Source organism: Ovis canadensis, chromosome 3 (genome assembly GCF_042477335.2).
Source record: "Ovis canadensis isolate MfBH-ARS-UI-01 breed Bighorn chromosome 3, ARS-UI_OviCan_v2, whole genome shotgun sequence".
In the NCBI taxonomy this organism is placed as follows: Eukaryota; Metazoa; Chordata; class Mammalia; order Artiodactyla; family Bovidae; genus Ovis; species Ovis canadensis.
Window position 1 is genome coordinate 143,195,294 of NC_091247.1, and position 21,915 is coordinate 143,217,208.

Sequence of the window (21,915 nt, forward strand, 5' to 3'; positions counted from 1 at the left end):
TGAAATGCTTTTAACTAAAAATTCCTTAAAGGATTATAAGATTGGGATTTATCTGCCATTCTATATACCTGCGTTATTTAGCATGGAATTGTAGAGAAGCAAGGCCACAACTAGAACTCATTTACTCAATTTTCTTAGAACTCAATTTTCTCAGTCCAAAAAGTGAAAAAAAGTGAAAGTGAACTCCCTCAGTCGTGTCAGACTCTGAGACCCCGTGGACTATAGCCTGCCAGGCTCCTCTGTCCATGGAATTTTCCAGGCAAGAGTACTGGGATCTTCCCGACCTAGGGATCGAGTCTGGGCCTCCCGCATTGCTGGCAGACACTTTTACCATCTGAGCCATCTGGGAAGCCCTCTCAGTCCAATGCACTTCACGAGAGAAGAAAGGGGTAAAGAATGAGTTAGTCACTCAGTTGTGTGCCACTCTTTGCTCCCCTCTTGTCCATGGGATTCTCCAGGCAAGAATACTTCAGTGGCTTGGCTTTCCTTTCTCCAGAGGATCTTCCGGACCCAGGGATGGAATCCGGGTATCCTACACTTAATGTGGATTCTCTACCGTCTGAGCCACTGGGGAAACTCAGAATAAAGGCTGGGTTCAAATTCACCTCGCCCTATTTACTAGATATGGGCCCGTTCTATTCGTAGTTTCTAACTTCTTAGGGTTCTGAAAATTAAAAGTTTATATGTGTAATTTCCTAGGCTCAGTAAATACTTGAAAAAAATGTTTCCACAAATGAAGTGTTCACGAAAGAAAACTAAAGCCTTTTCCTGTATAGACAATGAGAGTCAAATGTACAGTGATTCTTTGGCCTCTACATGTCGATTTTGTTGTACCGACTATGTAGGGGTGGTGAAATAGCTGCGGCCTAAGATCACACACAGAGCGCCCCAAATCCGCCTGGACATCAGCTACGGTCGGAAATGTAAAGAGCTGTCCCCCGCCGACCCACAACCCACGCTCCCTCCGCCTCACTCTCTCCAGAGCTGAGTTGCTGACAGACACCTCATCTAGCCACCCAGCCTCGCCGTTTCCCAGCGCCCCGCCCCCTGAACTCGATAGATAGCCAATGGTGACACAGAGTCGTAGGCTCAGTATCCAATCAGTGGCTGGGAGCCCGGAAAGGCATGGTTAGAAGTGGCTGGCGCTGCCAGAAAGCGAGTGGCGCGGCTCAGCGGCAGAGGTAAGATGGCGGCTGTGCTTGCTCCTCGGTTTTGGAGTTAGGCTGCTGCTTCGCCCCTTCTGTTTGTTCCGAGCTGCTACTCTGTCTCAGTCAGCGTCAGGGGCGCTTTACTCCTCTTGGCTTCCAGGACCCAGATTCGCCTGTGCTTGGAGTCTTAGGACAAAATGGCGCTTGCACTGGCCTCCGAGGATGGGCAGGGCCCAGCGTTCAGCTTTGAGGCGGGCCGGGACAAAGGCGGCATGCGAGGAGGCGGAGGCCAGGGGTGGGGCGGGTGGGTCTGCGGCGTTGCGCCGCGGCGTGCGGCAGGAGCTGGCGCTTCCGCCTCTTGCTGCTTCTCCCTCGTGTGGCGACCGTGCGAGCCCTTGAGATACTTTCAACGTGGCTGTGGTCGGAGTTCGGGGAGGGCTTGGACAGAGAAGTTGAGATGAGGCAAATTCAGTAATATCTTGGTAGACTTGGGCGGAAGGCAGTTAAGGAGCGTGACTTCGGCCTGGCGTTTTAGAAGCCGCGCGCAGTCTGCCCGGGTATTGTGGAGCTGGGCTTTTCGGGAAGGTTAAGGGCTTTTTGGGAAGGTTAAGGGCTTTTTGATCTTTGTGCAGCCCTGCAGGTTTTGGTATGAACAGGATTCGGATTCACGTCTTGCCGACCAATCGGGGGAGGATCACCCCAGTGCCCAGATCTCAGGAGCCCCTGTCTTGTTCGTTTACTCATCGTCCATGTTCGCAACCTCGTCTGGAGGGGCAGGAATTTTGCATTAAGCATATCCTTGAAGACAAGAATGCGCCTTTCAAGCAGTGTAGTTATATATCGACGAAGAACGGAAAAAGATGTCCCAGTGCTGCCCCAAAGCCTGAGAAGAAAGATGGGTATGTGTGTATATACATAGAGAGAGAGAGAGACAGACAGACAGACAGACAGACAGATACTGTCGTATGTACTTTTAGTTTTTAAGTGAGAGGAAGATGTGGCAGGATGTGGCCTTGGAAAAAGTCGCCAAGTTTTTTAGGCCACGTGTTTGTAAAATTGAAGTTACGGGTATATCCTTGGAAAATTTTTTAAAATGGTGAAAACGAAGAGACATCTCCTAGTTGGGCCGTTTTATTATCTCTTTGGCAGTTTTACCTTGTGAAAGTTTCTCAGTCGTGTCCCACTCTGCGACCCCGTGGACCATACAGTCCATGGGATTTTCCAGGCCAGGATACTAGAGTGGGTAAGCCTTTCCCTTCTCGAAGGGATCTTCCCAACCCAGGGATCGAACCCAGGTCTGCGGCATTGCAGGCAGATTCTTTACCAGCTGAGCCACCAGGGAAGCCCTGTAAAATAAATTCTTAAGCCTAGGTTCCATGGCTCTTTTGGCTGTCCTTGAATCTTAGGTAATGCAAAATTGTATACATGTGTATTTTTTTTAGGAAAAGATTTCATCATTTAAACTATCCATGCACAAATAATTTGGCTAGATAATTCTGCATTGTGTCCCACATCTTACTACCTACAACGGATTGATTTTGAAGTGTTATAAAATGTAAAATTGCCTCCCAGAACCAATTTTGAGAGATGAAAGTGGATCAGTGTGACTTGTTGCAAAATGATACCAGCATTTTTATAGTTGGAATATTTCCTTAGATGGATAGATCACTGGAATATGTTAACCTGCATTTCCCTTCAGTAATACCAAATGAGTTGACCTTGCCCGTTAAATTACTCTGCCTCACTAGCATTTTTAATCTATAAATGAAGATAATAGTCATTTTGATTGCCTGAAAATGATCTAAAGATCACTGTCTGTGGAAATCACTGAACTCTTGTAAGAGGGAGCATGAGTATGAAACGTTAATATTTTGTCTCCTTAGGGTATCCTTCTGTGCTGAACATGCTCGGAGAAACGCCCTGGCACTTCATGCGCAAATGAAAAAGACTAATCCAGGGCCTGTGGGTGAAACACTCTTGTGCCAGCTGAGCTCGTATGCTAAGACAGAGCTGGGGTCTCAGACTCCAGAAAGTAGCCGCAGTGAAGCCAGCCGAATTCTGGGTAAGGATCTTCTTTCTCATAATGAAAAAACAGGAAGAAAGTTAACAAAGAACTTTGGTTTATCTCAATGCCTTGAACATATGTGGCACTTGAAAGTACAATATTATTATTAATTCATTGCCAGTTTGGGAGAATTCAGGACTGCTGCTGTTCACCAGTCTTTTTGGTTTTAATTAGTGTGTGCTTAGGTTTACTTTATCCTGAGTTTATGACTCTTTCAGTGCTGTTTTTATACTTTACTTTGTTAGGTAAGATAATTTCAGGAAACAGAATAATTTTGAGTTGACCTTTCTGTCTTTTTGAGGCTATGGTTAACTCATTTGTGTTATAAGTACTTATACTCAGGAAGTATATTTCTTTGCCAGTGCTTCTGTATTAAGCATTTTTAATTTTAAGATTTGGATTGGTGTGTTAAGTAATCTAGTTTTGTGTGGTGGAGTTACAGAGGTGGGAAGTCTTAATGGCTGCTCTCCCTTCCTTGCCTCAGATGAAGACAGCTGGAGTGATGGGGAGCAGGAACCCATTACTGTGGATCAGACATGGAGAGGTGACCCTGACAGTGAAGCTGATAGCATAGACAGTGATCAAGAAGATCCCCTAAAGTAAGTTGTAACTCCACATAGGGCTTTAACATATTTTAGAAGGTAGTATGTGGATTGTAGTACTGCATGCTGTTAATAGATTAATAAGCTAGGAGGGTTGAAGATAGCTTAGCTATTTGTGAGCAGTAATAGCTTCTGCATATTGAAGTGTCATTATTCATCACCATCTTGCCTCAGAGTAGGAGTCAATTCTGTTTTTTAGAAGTCTTGTAATTTGGGAAAATTTTTGGATATCAAATTCTACATGTGAGAAAATGCAGGGGGGAAATAGATTTCTTGGACATAGGAGTTGAGAGGTGGGTAGAGATCAGAGAAGAGTGATGAAAATTTGTGCTTGACTTAAACCTCAGGAATGAAAAACTGATTATATTTGAGTAACAACTTTTTTACCCCCAAAGTTCTGATTAATTTATATTTTATTTACCTTTATATGTTTAAGAAAAATTAAAAGGTGTTTAAGAGCTTCCTTTGGTTTCATGCCTAAGAAAGACAAACTGATTTAGAAACCTAGGAGTAATTGTCCTAATTACATCTTACTAAGGTTCTGCTCTTTACCGAACCCACGATCGCTTTGGAGTTACAGAACATTGCCACCCAGAAGTCTAATGTGCCTGTGTCTCATAGTTTGGGTTTAGTTTTTGTTTTTTCCTGACTTCTATCTCTTGATACTTCCCACTGACAGTTTAGGTGGAAGAACTCTTAAATAGTGGGAGGGGTGATGCATTTCTAGACTTGACTGTGTTTGACAAATTCTTAGAATAGCATCTTCTTCATTCCTTGGATTCTGAACTTTATAAGAAGTCATTTAGGGTTCTATTTTCTGAGTAGAATAGTTTCATCTATTTTAAGTAATCTGAATTTAGAGAGCTATTCAGGAACTACTTGTTTGGAAAGTCCATGTAAGTAGTTTGAGAAGAAATGCTTGTTTCTAGCAGGATATTTTCACAGTAGAAACTTTATACTAAGCCACAGATAGATAGATAGATATAGATATTATATATATATATATATGGATGTGGATATAGATGTAATTTATATAGTTACATTGTGCTTCTGGAAATGCCATACTTGATTGTTTAAGTGATTGTCTTTGGGTGTGGTAAACACTCAGTTTGTAAGGTCCAGAAACTTTATTTTGTCTCTGCTAATCTAGAGTGGGTCAGTCTTCACTGATCTACATTTACGCTAACCTGACTTACATACAGGAGATTGGTGGTTTAGTCGCTAAGTCGTGTCCACTCTTGCGACCCCATGGACTGTAGCCTGCCAAGTTCCTCTGTCCGTGGAATTCTTCAGGCACGAATACTGGATCTCCTGCATTGCAGGCAGATTGTTTACCGACTGAGCTAGGAGGGAAGCCCTTACAGGAGATTGTTACATGAAACAAAATACCAGTTAATTTTATGAGAAATAATAAGTGGTAAAAGGGCTAGATGTCAGTTTCCCCTGAAAGGAACAAAGGGCAAAAACAATTTAACACGATATAATAAGTGATTCCCTTTTTTGAAATTGGTCTAATAATAAACCTAGACTTATAGTTGTGCGTATCAGAGCAAGAAGAGTTAGTACATGATTTTTAAAATTAAAACTAGCTATGAATATTTGTGGCTCTATCTTTAAATAAATGACGCATTTGTCACATGATAGGCATTTACCTCGGAGAAGGCAATGGCACCCCGCTCCAGTACTCTTGCCTGGAAAATCCCATGGACGGAGGAGCCTGGTAGGCTGCAGTCCATGGAGTCGCTAAGAGCCAGACACGACTGAGTGACTTTCCTTTCCCTTTTCACCTTCATGCATTGGAGAAGGAAATGGCAACCCCCTCCAGTGTTCTTGCCTGGAGAATCCCAGGGACGGGGGAGCCTGGTGGGCTTCTGTCTATAGGGTCGCACAGTCGGACACGACTGAAGCGACTTAGCAGCAGCAGTAGGCATTTACCTTAGTTAGGATGCTCATCTGCCTCCCCAAATGATTTGTTGTAAATTGTAGTCCCCAGTTAAATTCTCTTCTGAGGGTACAATGAAATTAATTTCATTCTAACAAATGATGTTAGGTTAAGGCCTCAATATTTTAGGGATTCAGGCATTAATGCAGATATGCCCCATTTTCTTGAATATGAATAACCTCATCACCTTGTTTAAACATTAGATAGTTTTGAAATTTTCACATTTTCTGAATCTTAGATTTTGCTGTTTTTATAATTTCAGAGTACTTTGTAGTTGTACTTTTCTTATACACAGGTATTATCTCCTGTTTATATATAAGAAAAGTTTTTGGCAGAGATTATTTGCTCTCAGTCCTAAAGTTAATAGTTTTATTCTGTGTATTTCAGTGATTTAAGAGTTAAATTTTAAAGAGCACATACTTTTTGGATTTAAAATTAGTATATAGTTCATGTATATTTTGCCTTTTAAATAATAGAAATAATTTTTACTAGATCAAAGTAGGAGAGTATCAAGTCAAGGTATATATCTAGCTGTTTGTCTTTTCTAGAATAAGGTTTTTTTTTTTTAAGTTAATTCATAGTTGGTGGCAAAGCTTAATAAAGTTGATCTAGGTCTTCGGCAATTAAGGGTTTCTCCAGGGTACTATATTTTCAGAATATTGTCAAGAGAATGAGCTGAGGACATTGACTAGCCATTGGGATCAGTGTTTTGAGGGCTGGTATAAACTCCAAAATACAAGTGTAGCTTATTTTTATTTATTTATTTTTGGCTATGCTTTGTGGCTTATGGGATCTTAGTTGCCTGAACAGGGATTGATTCCAGGCCTTTCAGCAGTGAGAGCGTAGAACCCTAACCACTGGACCACCAATTAAAAGTGTACTTTTAAATTAGAAGTTGTAATTGTTTGTGATCTTTTGTACTTTAATTAAAATATATTGAGATACATGCTACTAAATTAACACTTTAATTTACTGGTAAGTGATTTTTTCTGTATTAAATTATTAAAGGGAACAAGACTAGATTAATAGAAGTTTTGAGTGTTCTGTATCTTTACTCCTGTTTAAACATAATGGAAATAACTGGGGAGCATAATGAAATGTTTTTCCTTATCCACATTTTGAGATCATACATTAGTATCCATTCTTGGGTAGTTTGTTTTTTAATGACAATAATAAAATTCTGTGAAAACATTTTTATTTAGTAAGGTGATTATCTTAGCACTGACTGCTTGTTGAATAGCAAACCTAAGTCTAACCTTTACTCTTTGCTCCTTTTAAGCTTGGGTCTTATTGTTGTGCCTTCTTATCCTTTTTGAATCATCTTATTCTAGACATGCTGGTGTCTATACAGCAGAAGAAGTGGCCCTGATTATGCGTGAGAAGCTTATTCGTTTGCAATCTTTGTACATTGATCAGTTTAAACGACTTCAGCATCTGCTCAAAGAGAAGAAGCGACGTTACTTACACAATCGCAAAGTGGAACATGAAGCTCTAGGCAAGTTTTATGCCAGTTCCAACAACCTGTCATGGGTTTAATCAACATGTAAATTTGGTAGTTAGACTTACTTCTTTTTTGTTACCTGGACTGGAGAAGGATTTGCTTCTGAAACTGTTTGAAGATGCATCCTTGGTTGCTTGGCAGATAACATCTTGACTGTTTTGACTTTCCAGGTAGTAGTCTCCTGACTGGCCCAGAGGGACTTTTGGCCAAAGAACGAGAAAACTTAAAGCGTCTAAAATGTCTTCGTCGGTATCGTCAGCGCTATGGAGTGGAAGCCTTACTACATAGACAGCTGAAGGAGCGCAGAATGCTGGCCACAGATGGTGCCGCCCAACAGGTGATTTGTGTATATACCTCTAAGGTATATACACTTGCTTTTACAGAGAACACTTTGCTTTTACGGTGAACGCTATTGTACAGTTTTGTTTCTAAAATCTAACTTACTAGGCTTACAGGGCTTCTCTGATGGCTCAGATAGTAAAGAATCTGCTTGCAACATGGAAGACCTGGGTTTGATCCCTGGTTTGGGAAGATTTCCTGGAGAAGGAACTAGCTATGCACTCCAGTATTGCCTGGAGAATCCATGGACAGAGGAGCCTGGTGGGCTACAGTCTGTGGGGTCGCAAAGGGTTGGATGTGACTGAAAGTTTTGTTCTGAAATCTAACTTACTGGACATGGGCTATATTGAGCACTTACCTGGGAGTCCAGAGACATGGGTTTTAGTTCCCTTCTGATCAATTCTGTGCCTGCTCTGATAAATGAACCTCCCTGGACTCTTGTTTTCATCTGCGTATTGAAGGATTTTCATAGATCTCTAAGTTACTTGGTTCAGAAAGCTTCATTTCAGAAATAGGCACAGAACACCTAACAGTTTGTGACACTTGTTTTAGAAAGCAGAGAAATAAGTAGAATAAGTAACAATGAATGTCAGTCAGTTTGATGAAACAAGTTAAGTGATCATTTTTAAATTTGTTTAAAACTATTTTTAAACAAAATGTCAGAGTAATTCCATTTTTCTCATATTTTTTGAGGCTCAGCATAAGACTACAATTTAAGATAAGTAAAAGATAGGTAGTTTGAAAAACGCTAGGCCTGTGTATCACACTTTTGTAATACGGAGGAGTTGTATTTCAAATTATGGTTGGCTCGTTATTTGGACATGAGGTTGAATTTCTTTTTCCTTTTGCATAGCATCGGTGAATAAATTGTTAAATGATAGATAATTTATTTTGACTAACGTGTTTTCTCATTTTAGGCCCATACCACTCGTTCCAGTCAGAGATGCTTGGCCTTTGTGGATGATGTTCGTTGTTCCAATCAGTCTCTTCCAATGACCAGACACTGCCTTACCCGTATCTTTTTTGCTCTGTTTAGTTTGCTAGCTAATCTGAAGGCTAGTGGGGATCTGTGATAGTTTAGTTAATTGAAGGTCTTTGTATTCTTTTGGCCCTGAATCAAGGCCAGCAGTTTGCTGAAGCTGTTGGTTTCAAACAGGAGCCTAAAGAAGTCTCTTTCTATGGTCTGTTGGCCATTTCGGATCTTGGAAATGTAATGGTCAATTCATTAGAAAGAAACATCTCAGTCATTGGTGATAGGTGCTAATACTTATTTGTAGTTGATTAATACTAGGATTTCAAAATTTAGAGATCCCTGGTTTAACTTTTTCATTAAAATTATAATGTTAAGTCCAGTTACTATAAAAGAAAATTGTTGTGTATCCGAAAACAGTGGGATGATTCTGAACTGTGAGCCGTCTTTGAATATTATCCTTTTGTGTGGTCAGGGCCATGGCTTGTATATTTTAGTTTTCATTCAAACAGGAAACTTAACATTTATAATTCGGTTGTAAAATTTTTTGAGTTGTGTCTTAGGTTGTGAAAGTGCATCTACATTATGAACATTGAGAAAAGTAACTTTCATAGTTAATGCGCTTTTAAAATATAATCTTTATTATATGAAAAGCATAAATCTTGTTGGATTTCATTTGCCTGGCAAAATACACAGATATTTGGAAAGTAAAATGTATTTTCTTTGGTAAGAAGGGAAGGAAAACTTTCTTTTTTGAAAGGAAAACTGATTTTTTTCTATTCTGTTTATTAAATACGAGTTTATTATTGTAACAAATGTTTGAAAAAGGATTATGTCCTTGATATCAGTATATAAAATTTTTATACAGAGTAATTAAAAACTAAAGATAAATACTGAAAACATAATTGGGCAAAGGCTATCTATGGACAGATTAAAAGAAGTGGCTGATAGTTGAAAAGTTTTCATCTTAACTATAAATAAGTGAAATAAGAAAACAAGGAAGTTTTTTTCATCTGTGCATTTTGTTTTTCTCTTTGGCTGCACTGCCACAGCCTGTGAGATCTTAGTTCCCTGACCAGGGATTGAACCCAAGTCCTGGCAGTGAAAGTGCTGAGTTCTAACCACTGGACCACCTGGGAATCCCCTAATCTAGAAATTTGATACTTATCTATGTATGAAATATAATTAGTAAGTTTCAAAAGTTTGTGAGGAAATAGTGAAATGGGCCCTTCTAAACACTGCCAGTGAGACTGTAAAGTGGTACAGGCTTTTTAGAAAGCAGTTTGACAATATTCATTTTTTTTTTTCTTTTTTAATGTTCATGTTCTTTGATGTCATCTCTGGGAATTTAAGAAGATAATAAAATACAGATTAATATTTTTACATAAAATTCTTCCAACTAGAGACAGCCTTAAAATTTTCAGGGATGGAAAATAGGAAAATTTTGATAAAATGTAATATGGAATATGTTCAGGAATTAAACATATTTAAAGATTATGAATGACCAGAAAATGATAGTGACAAAAATAGAATATGGAATTCAGTAGAGTATGGTTTTAACTGCATGGAACTAATACTGGGAGGGAATATGACAAATGTGACTATTTTTGGATGGTGGGGTTATGAATGCCGTTTTCCCTCTGCCTTGTACTTTAAGGTTTTCTTTAGTGGCCTTGAATTACTTTATAAGGCAAAAACCCAACTTATGGATATTAAAGAATATTCTAGGCTTTTTCTTACTGCACTATACTCAGTTTATTAGAATTTTAATATTTTAAAAAAGCAAAGTTGAACATAAAGTGTATTTGGAAAGAGAAGGGAAGTATTATTTTTCTCTTTTATGTTCTTTTCCTTTCCGCTCCATGGTTGCCTAAGTCACTTACCCTTCCTTAAGTCCTTATCCCAGAGAAAGATGCGACTGCCATTGGTGACCTGTTAACTCTTTACTCTGGTCTAATGGAGAGAGCCCTGGACTGAAAGTGAAGGACCCAGTCTCTAGTTGTAGGTCAACCATTCCCTTTTTTGTCTGTTGTCCCCATCTGAAAGGAAAGGGGGGGAGGAGGGCGGTAGAAGGTTTTTCAGGGATATTGTGATAATAACTAAGAGGCTTGTGAAAGTCCTTTGAATTACATGAAAAGTTCTAATTAAAACATTTAATGGATTAACATTTAAGATTTTGATAATTTAAACAAGGTTGGGCTTCTTAAGCACACAGAGATTGCAGTTTGTTGTTCACTTGATAATTGGTTTTCATTTCGATAGTTACTTGTTTACAGTGAGCTATATCCTGTACCTTGAGAGCAGTAGTGCTTAGCTGGGGCCATTGTCCCCACTTGGCAGCATGTGGAGACATTTGTCCGTCATGGCTCTGGTGGGGGTGCTGCTGACATCGAGTGGGCAGAGGCCGGGAATGCTGCTAGTAAGCATCCTACAGCACACAGATGGCCATAATGCCGGTGGTGGCAGTGCTGTGCCAATTCCATTTTAGAGAGTTTGGCAAGTTCTAAGAATGGATTAAAAAAAGTAACTTTTTTCAAGAGGTTTATTTGGCTTAAAAATTGTAATGTACATTAGATTTTTTACCTGTAAAAAGTTACCTTAAAATTTGGAGGATTAAAAATTACCCATACTTGCATAAGCAGTTTATAGAAAATTGGGTACAATCAATTTATAGAAAATTGTGCTTTCTTGTTTAAAAAATGAGCCCAAATTTGAAATGACAGTTGTCTGTTAATTTAGGGAAAACAACTGTGTAGTTAGGATATCAGGAAATGCTAAAACTTAAGAAAAATATATTTTGTAGACTGACTTCTGAAATTTTGCTATCTAATCATGATTTCATTGTTCGTTCATCCTACAGCGCTTCTTTGCCAACTTGGAAATATAGTCCCTTTCTGCTTCTACCCATAATAGAAGTTGTTAGGGCTCCTGGAGTGTACTTGGAGTACTTCTTTCCATGGGCCCTTATTAAAGCAAAGTATTTACTGTTAGAGTATGATACCTAATTACATTACTAGAGCCTCTTTTTTCCCCAGTACACTGCTTCTTTTAAACAAATTTATGTAATAAACATTTTGGAAACACAGTTCAAAATGATTTTTTTAAAAAATAGAAACAACTTTCTGCCCATCTGCTTAACAGCAGAAACAACATTGTATCTTTTGACTCTTGGAAGGAGTCTTACAGAGTTAGGGGCCTCTGCAAGCTATTTGCTTTTGCCCTGACATGTTTCTTCTGGATAGGTATAGATTTCTAGGATCATTACTGTTGACACTTAGCACTGTGTTTTTAAATGTTTTATATTTGACCCTCATGGAGAGAATGAGATTAGTGTCTGTTCTAAAGTGTAGACCCTGAAATGGAGGTTGGGGACTAGCTTTACACTACTGGTAGAGCTAGAATTATTCTAGGAAATGAAAGTTTGAGAAATAACTTTAAAAATTGTTACCTGCATTTGATTCTGTATCAAATGTAACTAATAATCTTGTGTAGTCCAGACCTTGAATTTTACATGGCAGACAACATTTTTGTGCCTTGGATAGATCCATTTTATTTCCCTTGACCATTTTTCTACAGATATTTGTCAGGACACGAATCAGGTTCTCTTCAAATGCTGCCAGGGGTCTGAAGAGGTACCCTGCAACAAACCAGTTCCTGTAAGCCTTTCTGAGGATCCTTGCTGCCCACTGCATTTCCAGTTGCCTCCTCAGATGTATAAGCCCGAGCAGGTACTGTCTGTGCCAGACGATCTGGAAGCCGGCCCCATGGATCTGTACTTGAGTGCTGCCGAGCTTCAGCCCACTGAGAGTTTACCTCTGGAGTTCAGTGATGTAAGTTAGAGAAGCTCTGCTCTGGTTGGCCCTTGAGGCAAGGCCTTATTTATTAATGGTGAGACTAGGTTAGTCATTTGTGGTTTAAAAAAGAAAAAAACTGATAAGTTTTTGAAATGATACGTATGGTCATATTTGTATGTTAACACTTTCATTTGGAGACGGTTTAAATTTACAGTTTTTCTGAGGGCATGATAAGGGAAATTACAATCTAAGAGAAGTTGGAGGAAAGTCTCTGTGATTGGATTTATGTAGCTGGGAAATTTGGTGCCCATTCACGAGGTAATTCACTAGAATCTTAATACAAATGAATTCCAGTATCTACTCAGCACTGCAAAGTGTTTTGGTTGTGTAGTCAGGGTTATCATTTTTAGATTAATGTGTCCCCTCCAAAAAAAACAGCCCTAAACTTAGCTCTGCCTGCTGTTTTTCATTTTTGATTGTTATTAAAGATTCTTTTGTGAACAGACTTGGATATCATTGAACTCTCTAAATATTTACTGTGACAACCTTCTAAGTGTATACACTTCATTGCCTTTTTCAGCCTGCTCCTCGCTCTTAAACGCATCTCTCATTGTATTTGCTTGCCTAATTAGCACTACCCTATTATGTTATTCACTTTAGGGATCATTTGACGTTCCCTCTCTCTTTTTAGCACTTGGCTTAATCTTTAGCTTTCTGAGTAAAGGTTTCCATTATTTATTATGAAGATAAATCTTCTGATTTTAATAAGATGTCTTATATATAACCATGGCATATTTAAAGTGACAAATCTAAATAGAAAATTTAGTGAAGGTTGCAGTATTGTTTGTGTAGGAGTAGAAGCAGGATTTGGATGGCCTACAGTATTGCTCACTAAAAAGATACATCAGGAAAGGCTAATATCTTAAAAAGCGGTACTGATTCAGTAAACAGATTCGGTGAATCAGTAAGCTGATGCCAAGGAATTCCCTGGAGGTCCAGTGGTTTGGACTGGGTGCTTTCACTGCTGTGGCCTGGGTTCATTCCCTGGTTGGGGAGCTAAGTTCGCACAAGCCAAGTGGTATGGCCCGAAAAGAAGAGTGAACTGAATAAATTTCCTTACCCTCTTTTTTGATTGTATACTGTCTGTGGGCTTAGTATATTAATGCTTGTCACTTTATGATAATAAAATTATACTTTTGGTTGTAATCTTGATTATGATTGCTTTTTAAAACATTTCTTTCTGGACTTCCCTGGTAGTTCAGTGGTTTGTACTCCCCACTTCCACTGCTGAGGCATTGGTTTGATCCCTGGTGGGGAAACTACGATTTGGCAAGGTGCATGGCACAGCTAAAAAAAGTAAAAACAATTAAAATATTTTTTTCTTTGAAACAGATTCATAGGATATGAGAATCCTAGAGATTATATACTCTAGTGCTTCCCAAAGTTTTCCAGTGAGATTGTGTTGAAGAGAGTGTTGAATAGATAGCCTTAGATTGATGGGCAAATTTTTGTCCACTTTTCTTCATTTTTACAGGTACTATCTTTCCTTTTTTTAAAAACAAACTTAATAACATGAACAGATTTATCTGTTTTATGTTGCCAGATTCCCTTCACATAGTAATGTATATATGTAGAAATCAGCACTTGTTTTATTTACATGTACTAGATTATTGTTAATTTTTTTTATTGGTTTTATTTCATGTGATTGTTAATTTCTAGAGCCATTTTCTATTTTGACCCTTTTGTTTCCCCTTTCACTTGTTTTTGTCATTAATTTTAAAGTGTTCTCTCTCAAACTTTTGATGATTTAGATCTGAGAAAATATGACTCTTTTTGTTGAAGATTATATTCTTGTTTGCTTTTCAGAGAATAATAACACAAAATGTTAGTGATTATGAGATGTGAAAGAATGTACGAGAAGTAACTTCATTTTTGAGAATCTAATGGGTTTTTAAGAGGGACCTTTGTTGTTAGAGGCTTAAAAGTGATAATTAGCTATTTGTACTTGATCATCTATTATGTCCGTATTAATGTACTTTAGATGAACCACATTGGTCATTTAAGAAGTAGTTTTTTTGTTTGGAGGTAAAAATTCTCCAGAAAATGTTGAAACATATTCAAATTCAGTTTTATAAAAGAAATTTTGTCTTCCCGTAAATTCTGAATATTGTAGTCTTGCTGGGAAAAAATAGTTTCTTAATTATGTGAATTCCACCCAGCAATCCTCCTATGTTCTTTCTTAGATATCATTTCTGTAACTTAATAATAATTTCTGGTAACTTGTGGGAAGACCAGGTATCAGACATTAACACTTGCCTGTTTTCTGTCCTTTGATCTAAGGATATTTGACAAATAGTAATTTAATACCTTAATCCTGTTACTTTGAGCTTGCTCTCTTTTTGTGTTTGTTTTTTTTTGAGTTCTATATTTGACATCAGAACAAAATGTGGATTCTATCCTATGTTCTGGTATGTCTCCTCTTATGTTAGGCGTTTCTGCTGATCCTTTCTTCCTCTTATTTTAGGTTCCTGTTCCCAATTTTAATTCTCATAACGGACAACACTCAATATGTGAAGAAAGCCTTTTTAGTGTCTATTTTTCTTTGAAAACTTTCTATGCCATTGTCATTTTGAGACTTTGAAACATTTTGCCACATTACTTACGTGGGTTCTTTTAAATTTCACATTAGTTAATTATGCAGTTGACTCTTGAACAACATGGGCTTGAGCTTGTGTGGGTTCACTTACTACGCAGATTTTTTTTTTCCAGTGCATACTTTTTACAGTCTTCATGGTCTGCGGTTGATTGAACCTGAGGGTACAGAACCATGGACACTGATTTCTGACTGGACATTGTGGCCCCTGACCACTGCATTGTGCAAGGGTCAAGTGCATGATAATTGTGCATACTAAAAGAACTGGATAGAACAGTTCACAGTTTCCCCACCCCACCCCCCCCTTCTGTCTGCAGCATGTAGGATCTTAGTTCCTTGAAACAAGTACAGGGATCAAACCTGCACCCCCTACAGTGGAAGCATGACGTCTTGACCACTGGGCTGCCAGGGAGTCCCAGTAGTTAATAGTCTTAACGGTGTGAGAACACTGGTTTCTGTGTACAGAAGTTTCTAACACATCTGAAATAGATGTTAGGTAGCCAGCTATATCCTTTTCCTTATGTTTCTGCTCAGATGGAGCAGCTTTAAGTCTAGCACATCCTTTATCAGTTCAGTTCAGTCACTCAGTCGTGTCCGACTCTGCGACCATGGACTGCAGCACGCCAGGCCTCCCTGTCCATCACCAACTCCTGGAGCTTACTCAAACCCATGTCCATTGAGTCAGTGATGCCATCCAACCGTTTCATCCTCTGTCATCCCCTTCTCTCTCCTTCAGTCTTTCCCAGCATCAGGGTCTTTTCAGATGAGTCAGTTCTTAACATCAGGTGGCCAAAGTATTGGAGTTTCAGCTTTAGCATCAATCCTTCCAGTGAATATTCAGGACTGATTTCTTTTAGGATGGACTGGTTGGATCTCCTTGCTGTCCAAGGGACTCTGAAGAGTCTTCTCCAATACCACAGTTCAAAAGCATCAATTCCTCAGTGCTCAGCTTTCTTTATAGTCCAGCTCACATCCATACATGACTACTGGAAAAACCATAGCTTTGACTAGATGGACCTTTGTTGGCAAAGTAATGTCTCTGCTTTTGAATATGCTGTCTAGGTTGTTCATAACTTTTCTTCCAAGGGGCAAGTGTCTTTTAATTTCATGGCTGCAGTCACCATCTGCAGTGATTTTGGAGCCACCAAAATCACTTTTCCACTGGAGAAGGAAATGGCAACCCACTCCAGTATTCTTGCCTGGAGAATCCTGTGGACAGAGGAGCCTGGCAAGTCACAGTTCATGGGGTCTCAAAGAGTCGGACACAACTAAGTGACAAAACACACACCCACACACACAGTTTCCCTTGTTTCCCCATCTATTTGCCATGAAGTGATGGGACCAGATGCCATGATAAGTTTTCTGAATGTTGAGTTTTAAGCCAACTTTTTCACTCTGTTTACTTTCATCAAGAGGGTCTTTAGTACTTCGCTTTCTGCCATGAGGGTGATGTCATCTGCATATCTGAGGTTATTGATATTTCTCCCGGCTATCTTGATTCCAGTTTGTGCTTCATCCAGCATTTCACATGATGTACTTTGCATATAAGTTAAATAAGCAGGGTGACAATATACAGCCTTGACATACTCCTTTCCCAATTTGGAACCAGTCTGTTCCATGTCCAGTTCTTACTGTTGCTTCCTGACCTGCATACAGATTTCTCAGGAGGCAGGTAAGGTGGTCTGGTATTTCCATCTCTTGAATTTTCCACAGTTTGTTGTGATCCACACAGTCAAAGGCTTCAAAGTTATATTCCTTCCTTTACCTTAAGGATATGATTCTTTGTTTTGGTGATCAAAACTAACGGAAAGGATTTTGAATTCTTAAGACTTATTTTTAAAGCATAGAACTTCGCTTTTCTGAAGAAGCTGAATCACTGGAGACATGGATCCTCTGTAAAGGGCCTTGAACACAGGACAGTTTAAACCCTTGGATAGTTTTCGTTCTTGGGAAGCAGAGTTTAGCAGTAAAGCTTAGAAAGCAGAGGCATGAAAGTGAATTTGACATATTTTCTGAGCTTTTATAGCGCTTTAGGCCCTGAATCAAGACCAGTAGTTTGCTGTAGCTGTTGGTTTCAGACAGGAGCCGAGAGCATTGTCTTCCTATGGTCTGTTGGCTTCAGCCCTCCAGTGGGAATAGCCAGTTCAACTGGAAGAAACATAGTCTGTAGAATATAATGTCATGTGTGTATTTTAAAAGGCAGTTGGATTATGTTAGGTTTAAAAATCAGGAACTTACTCTCTGTGGCGTAATGACTTAACCAGAATGTCTCCTGGCCATTCAGAAGGACTTGTGAGTTTTATTGTCTTCCTTCTTTCTTCCCTATACCTCTTCCTGTTTTACTCACTGGCTGGCTTTGTGGCTGTTAGAATATTTATCAAGTGGTCTCATATTGTCCCATCTGTTAAGGTGGTATTTCATTTTAATTTATAATTATGCTGCTGTCCATTTTAGATGCATCACTCATGAACTTAGAGGTTGACTACAGCTAGTCTTAGAAGTTATGCCTGTTGTGGGGAGGGCCGGGTGCTGCACAGGTCTAGTTCCCTAACCAGAGGTTGAACCTACACCCTTGGCAGTGAAGGAAAGCATAGAGTCCTAACCACGGGACTGCCTGGGAATTCCAGTATATGTTTCTTTAAAATATTTTTTATTGTGGTAAGATATTTATAATGTAAGACTTGCCATTTTAAAACATACTATTCAGTGGTATTAAGTACATTTAAACTATATTGCAATCATCACCACGATCAATTTCCATTGAACTTTACACAGAACTTTTCTCAGTTCAGACAGAGACTGTATCCATTAAACTGTAACTCCCACATTGCCTCTGTCTGTAGCCCTTGGTAGCTATCATTCTACTTTCTGTCCCTGAATTTTCTTGTTTAAAAAATACTCTTAAAAGCTACTATAGTGGTCTGTGCTTTATTTTTGGCAACAAGAATCAGTACTTTTCGATCTCCTCCCATTTGTTGCACGCACATTTGTTACTGTTTAAAGGTAGACAAGGGGTGAGGGAAGGATGGGAGAACTGCTGTGAGAGTTGCTAAAAGTAGGCAGACTCTAGCTTGTTGATTCACTTGGTGTTGCTGATAGGTTTTTTTCTTTTTCTTTTCTTAGGATTTGGATGTTGTGGGTGACGGTATGCAGTGCCCTCCTTCACCCTTGCTTTTTGATCCTTCACTAACCCTTGAAGATCATCCAGTCAAAGAAATTGCCGAAGGCCCAGTGGATATTTTGGCAAGTGAAGAATAACTTCAGCCGGGCAGAGAGCTCCATGCTGGCTCTGGTTGGCATGTACTCCCGGGGGTTGAGGTTGTCACCACTAGCTGTGAAGGTGCCCCTGGATGCAGTTTTCCAGATGGGCCTTAGAACATTTACTAGCCCCTGGTCCCCATATCTGGGAGAGCAGGACATAAATTTATTTGGTTAACTAGGAAAGGTTGAGGCAAGGAATGTAGGTAAATTGTTGATTTAAGGGAGAGTTCAGTATGAGAATTGTTTTCATCATAAAAGTTAAGCACAAGCAGTGTGATTTGTTTTCTTTGAGTTTTGGCTGGGACACTCACGGCCCTGACTGAAGACCTGCAGTTACACTATAGCTGTTGGTTTCAAACAGAGGCCCAGAGCACTGTCTTCCTGTGTGATTTGTCGGTTGTTCTGGAACCTCAGCAGGGAATGGCTATTTCATTTGGAAGAAACAACCCACAGCTTTCCTTTGCATTGGGAGAGCCTCGGGAATGCTACCAGTAATGATTTGTGACTCCAGGGGTCAGGAATAGTCAAGTATGGGGAATAGCAACTACATAGTTATTTTCTATCTGCTGTCTTGTTCTGGTTGCTTACTGTACATGGGCTTTATATAAATCAGATTCATGCTGCAGGCCACAATGGATGAGTTTGTAACCAAACTGACTTTGTTTTAACAGGGCCAGATGCAGATGTCTGGAGATGGGTGCAGATCACAGGGACCTCGAAATTCTGAGAAAGCCCCCGCACCATTGTCTCAGAGTGGAATGGCTACTGCAAATGGGAAGCCGGAACCCACTTCTGTTAGTTGATAGCTTGTCCTGGGAACCAGTTGACTTCGGAGGATTTGTATTTCCCATTCTTTAAACAAGTATTCTGACCCATCTCTCACTATAAAGGACAGTCCAGACTACATTGTTTTTCTTTTGGGTTATTGAGTGTTCTAGTCAGATGTTGGGGGCAGGGACCAATAGTGTCTACAAGCTGTGGATGTCTTCCCACTCCATGCAAGGGGGAGAGGTACGTGATTCCCATCAGAGCTGCTGGGATGGAGAGTCCTGGAGACTGTGCCTAAGGGAAGAGAGGTTTTTGTAATGCTGTTTCCCAAGTCTTGGGATGTTGAGGGACCCAGTGGTTGGTTATCTCTGTCTAGCAGCCTGTATTTTAGCCTTTCCTCACCTCTCATCCTTGGGTACTCTGAAGCTCCTCTCCTCAATGAACTCTGACCCATAGTCTTTGAGAAAATAGCCCACAGAACTGGGCCTTCCTAAACCATCCATCTTGCTTCTAACCTATGTAACTTTCTGTAGTGGCTATCTTATGTAAGATACGATAAAAAATTATTGTACATAGTTTCTATTAAATGTTAAAGTGTTATGAAAATATAAAACAAGGAGTTGAATGCATGTTTTGTTTGTGTTTGAGAGTGTGGTGTCTGTTTGTTGGTGGGGGTGGGTTGGGAGCTGTCTGATGGGAAAGGGAAAGAAAAGAAGACAGATATCACTTAAAAGATTTAAAAACCTGTAATAAGTAAATGGAAAGGGCTCCCTTATTAAAACCTACTTGTCTAGTTACATTTCTGCATATTCCTCCCAAATGGGAGGAATTTTTCATCCTCTGTGCTCCTTCGTCCCACTCACATTTTTTTCTCACAATTAGTGGCTGATTGTTGTCTCAAAATCCTCTAAGGCTAGGAGTGGGTGTGGGGGTGTGTGGGTGTGTGGGTGTGTGTGTAAAGCTAGGAGTGTGTGATCTCACCATAATGTAATATGACAGGGAGGCCAAAAAGTTACCCTTTGTAAAAACTGGAATGGAGAAAAGTTACATAGTTACATTATCACCTTGGCTTTAGTTTATTTCCTGGGAATGGTCAGGAAGTGACTCAGAAGACCTGTCAGATGAATCCTGAGATCACCTTTAATAGGGCTTGCTGTATACTCCAGTTTATTTGTTCCCACTGCTTTCTTGTCTAGTACTTTTTACACTATTCACGAACATCCCTTATGCAGATTGAAAAACTTCTGCAACAAGATTAGGGATTAAAATATCTTCTTCCCATTTTTTTTTTTTTTTCGCTACACCACACAGCATGTAAGGTCTTAGTTTCCCAACAAGACCCCTACTCTCCTGGGGTGGTAGTGCACAGTGCTAACCACTAAACTGCCAGGGAAGTCCCGTCTTTTCATTGTTTTAAAAAATTGCTGGCAAACTGCTAGCATCCACGTCACTCAGTCTGGTGGTTTTATAAATTAACAGGTTCAGGTACCTTTGGCAGGGGCCGGAGGGTGGAGTAGAAGCCATGGAACCTGTATCCTAGAACCCAGAGATTCTGATGGCCACTTGTCTGCAAATGCAAGGTGAAGCGTTTGGAAAAGCCCACACATAGCTACTACTCTCCTCCAAGGTTTTATCCTCTGTAATTAAGATCTGGTAGGAAGAGACTTATTTGGGCTGTATTTATAGCTCAGGAAATGCTGTTGCATGGTAGTCCCTAAGCAAAGGTTACCTGTCAGAAGACATGGCCTGCCTTTAGTGGCAGCATCCTGAGGGAGCTGTGGCCTCAGCGTAGATCTACAGATGGAGCTGGAGCCCTACTTTGTTCAGCTGATCAGTCAGTTATCCTGATATGGAGCTCCTTTTCCTGGACAGAGTTTGAAGTTTCCTGGTGGTGCTTCAGAGGAGGAGATGGTTGGGGGCGTGATTGACTCAATGAAGAGGAGTTTGAGCCAACTCCAGGAAATAGTGTAGGACAGGGAAGCCTAGCATGGGGTCGCAGAGTTGGACGTGACTGAGTGACTGAACAACGAATAGATCTATCTTTCCTGGCAAGAGTGCCTTAGGGATCAGGACCTATAATCTTGCAGAGCCTTAAGTCAGGTGGAAATACCCAGCAGGTCATGGTTGTAATAAGCAGGGCTACTCTGCTTCTGTCTCCTGGTTGCAAGCCCATTTTTTAATTCCCAGAGGGACATAACAGTTTATAGAGATTTCTTATTTAGGGCATGTTGTGCGTGCTGAAGAAGAGGGCCTCCACAGAGGCTCAGCACCTGCAATGCAGGAGACCCGGGTTAGATTTCTGGGTTGCAAAGATCCCCTGGAGATGGAAATGGCAATCCACTCCAGTAATCTTGCCTGAAAAATCCCATGGACAGAGCCTGGTGGGCTACAGTGAATGGGGTCACAGTAAGAATGCGACACAACTTAGCAACTAAAATAATGAACAACTGTGTCCTGAAGGATAGCACCCATCCTTGAGAAGTATTTCCTCCATGCTGGTGTTTTTCAACTGTACCTTCAGTAGGCTGTTTCAGGGCTGTCTAAGGCCAGCTGCTCCTGGATGGTGCAGTGTGATATGGTCAGTTGATTCTCCGCTGTGCAGTGGATTCCTTAGGTGATAGGTCATGTGGAATTTCATGCCTGCAGTGCTGCCTGAAGTGCTGCCTGAAGCCCTGTGAACAGGAAAGGCAAAACCTGTACCTGAAATAGGGTACATCCCTGTGAGGATGTATCACTTGCTCTTGAAGGACTGAAAGGGCCTGGTATATTCTGCTTACTACCAAGAAGGTGGTGTGGTTGAGGGGTAGTGCATAATGGGCTCAGTGTTGCCTCTATTGGTGGCTGGTTAGACGTTTGGAGGGGACAGTAGCCA

General features: G+C 40.1%; 1 protein-coding gene and 3 non-coding genes across 5 annotated transcripts; all 4 read left to right on the top strand.

Annotated features, from left to right (window-relative positions):
• Nucleotides 1–113: 113 nt before the first annotated feature.
• Nucleotides 114–19,656, top strand: KANSL2 (KAT8 regulatory NSL complex subunit 2). Of its 2 annotated transcripts, none has more exons than XM_069580883.1 (10): nucleotides 114–1,181; nucleotides 1,781–2,047; nucleotides 3,032–3,210; nucleotides 3,698–3,812; nucleotides 7,089–7,252; nucleotides 7,429–7,595; nucleotides 8,515–8,611; nucleotides 12,144–12,397; nucleotides 18,138–18,257; nucleotides 18,947–19,656. In XM_069580883.1, exons 1-10 carry the CDS (start codon nucleotides 1,126–1,128, stop codon nucleotides 19,076–19,078), a joined length of 1,551 nt encoding a protein of 516 aa, XP_069436984.1. In that variant the 5' UTR covers nucleotides 114–1,125; the 3' UTR covers nucleotides 19,079–19,656. The 2 variants fall into 2 exon arrangements, with proteins under 2 accessions (XP_069436984.1, XP_069436985.1); XM_069580884.1 differs by having other exon boundaries at nucleotides 1,092–1,181; nucleotides 12,144–12,295.
• On the top strand, nucleotides 8,703–8,838 carry LOC138438479 (small nucleolar RNA SNORA2/SNORA34 family). The gene has a single exon (XR_011256405.1). It is a non-coding gene; the product is annotated as a small nucleolar RNA SNORA2/SNORA34 family (small nucleolar RNA).
• On the top strand, nucleotides 17,046–17,177 carry LOC138438480 (small nucleolar RNA SNORA2/SNORA34 family). The gene has a single exon (XR_011256406.1). It is a non-coding gene; the product is annotated as a small nucleolar RNA SNORA2/SNORA34 family (small nucleolar RNA).
• Nucleotides 18,585–18,723, top strand: LOC138438483 (small nucleolar RNA SNORA2/SNORA34 family). Its single transcript, XR_011256408.1, has one exon. It is a non-coding gene; the product is annotated as a small nucleolar RNA SNORA2/SNORA34 family (small nucleolar RNA).
• Nucleotides 19,657–21,915: the final 2,259 nt, after the last annotated feature.

Excerpts from the sequence above, each read along its gene's own strand:
- KANSL2 (XM_069580883.1), top strand. The coding sequence starts at position 1,126 with ATGGTTAGAAGTGGCTGGCGCTGCCAGAAAGCGAGTGGCGCGGCTCAG. Across the intron at positions 3,211-3,697 it reads TGAAGCCAGCCGAATTCTGG|ATGAAGACAGCTGGAGTGAT; the intron begins GTAAGGATCTTC and ends TCCTTGCCTCAG. Across the intron at positions 3,813-7,088 it reads GATCAAGAAGATCCCCTAAA|ACATGCTGGTGTCTATACAG; the intron begins GTAAGTTGTAAC and ends ATCTTATTCTAG.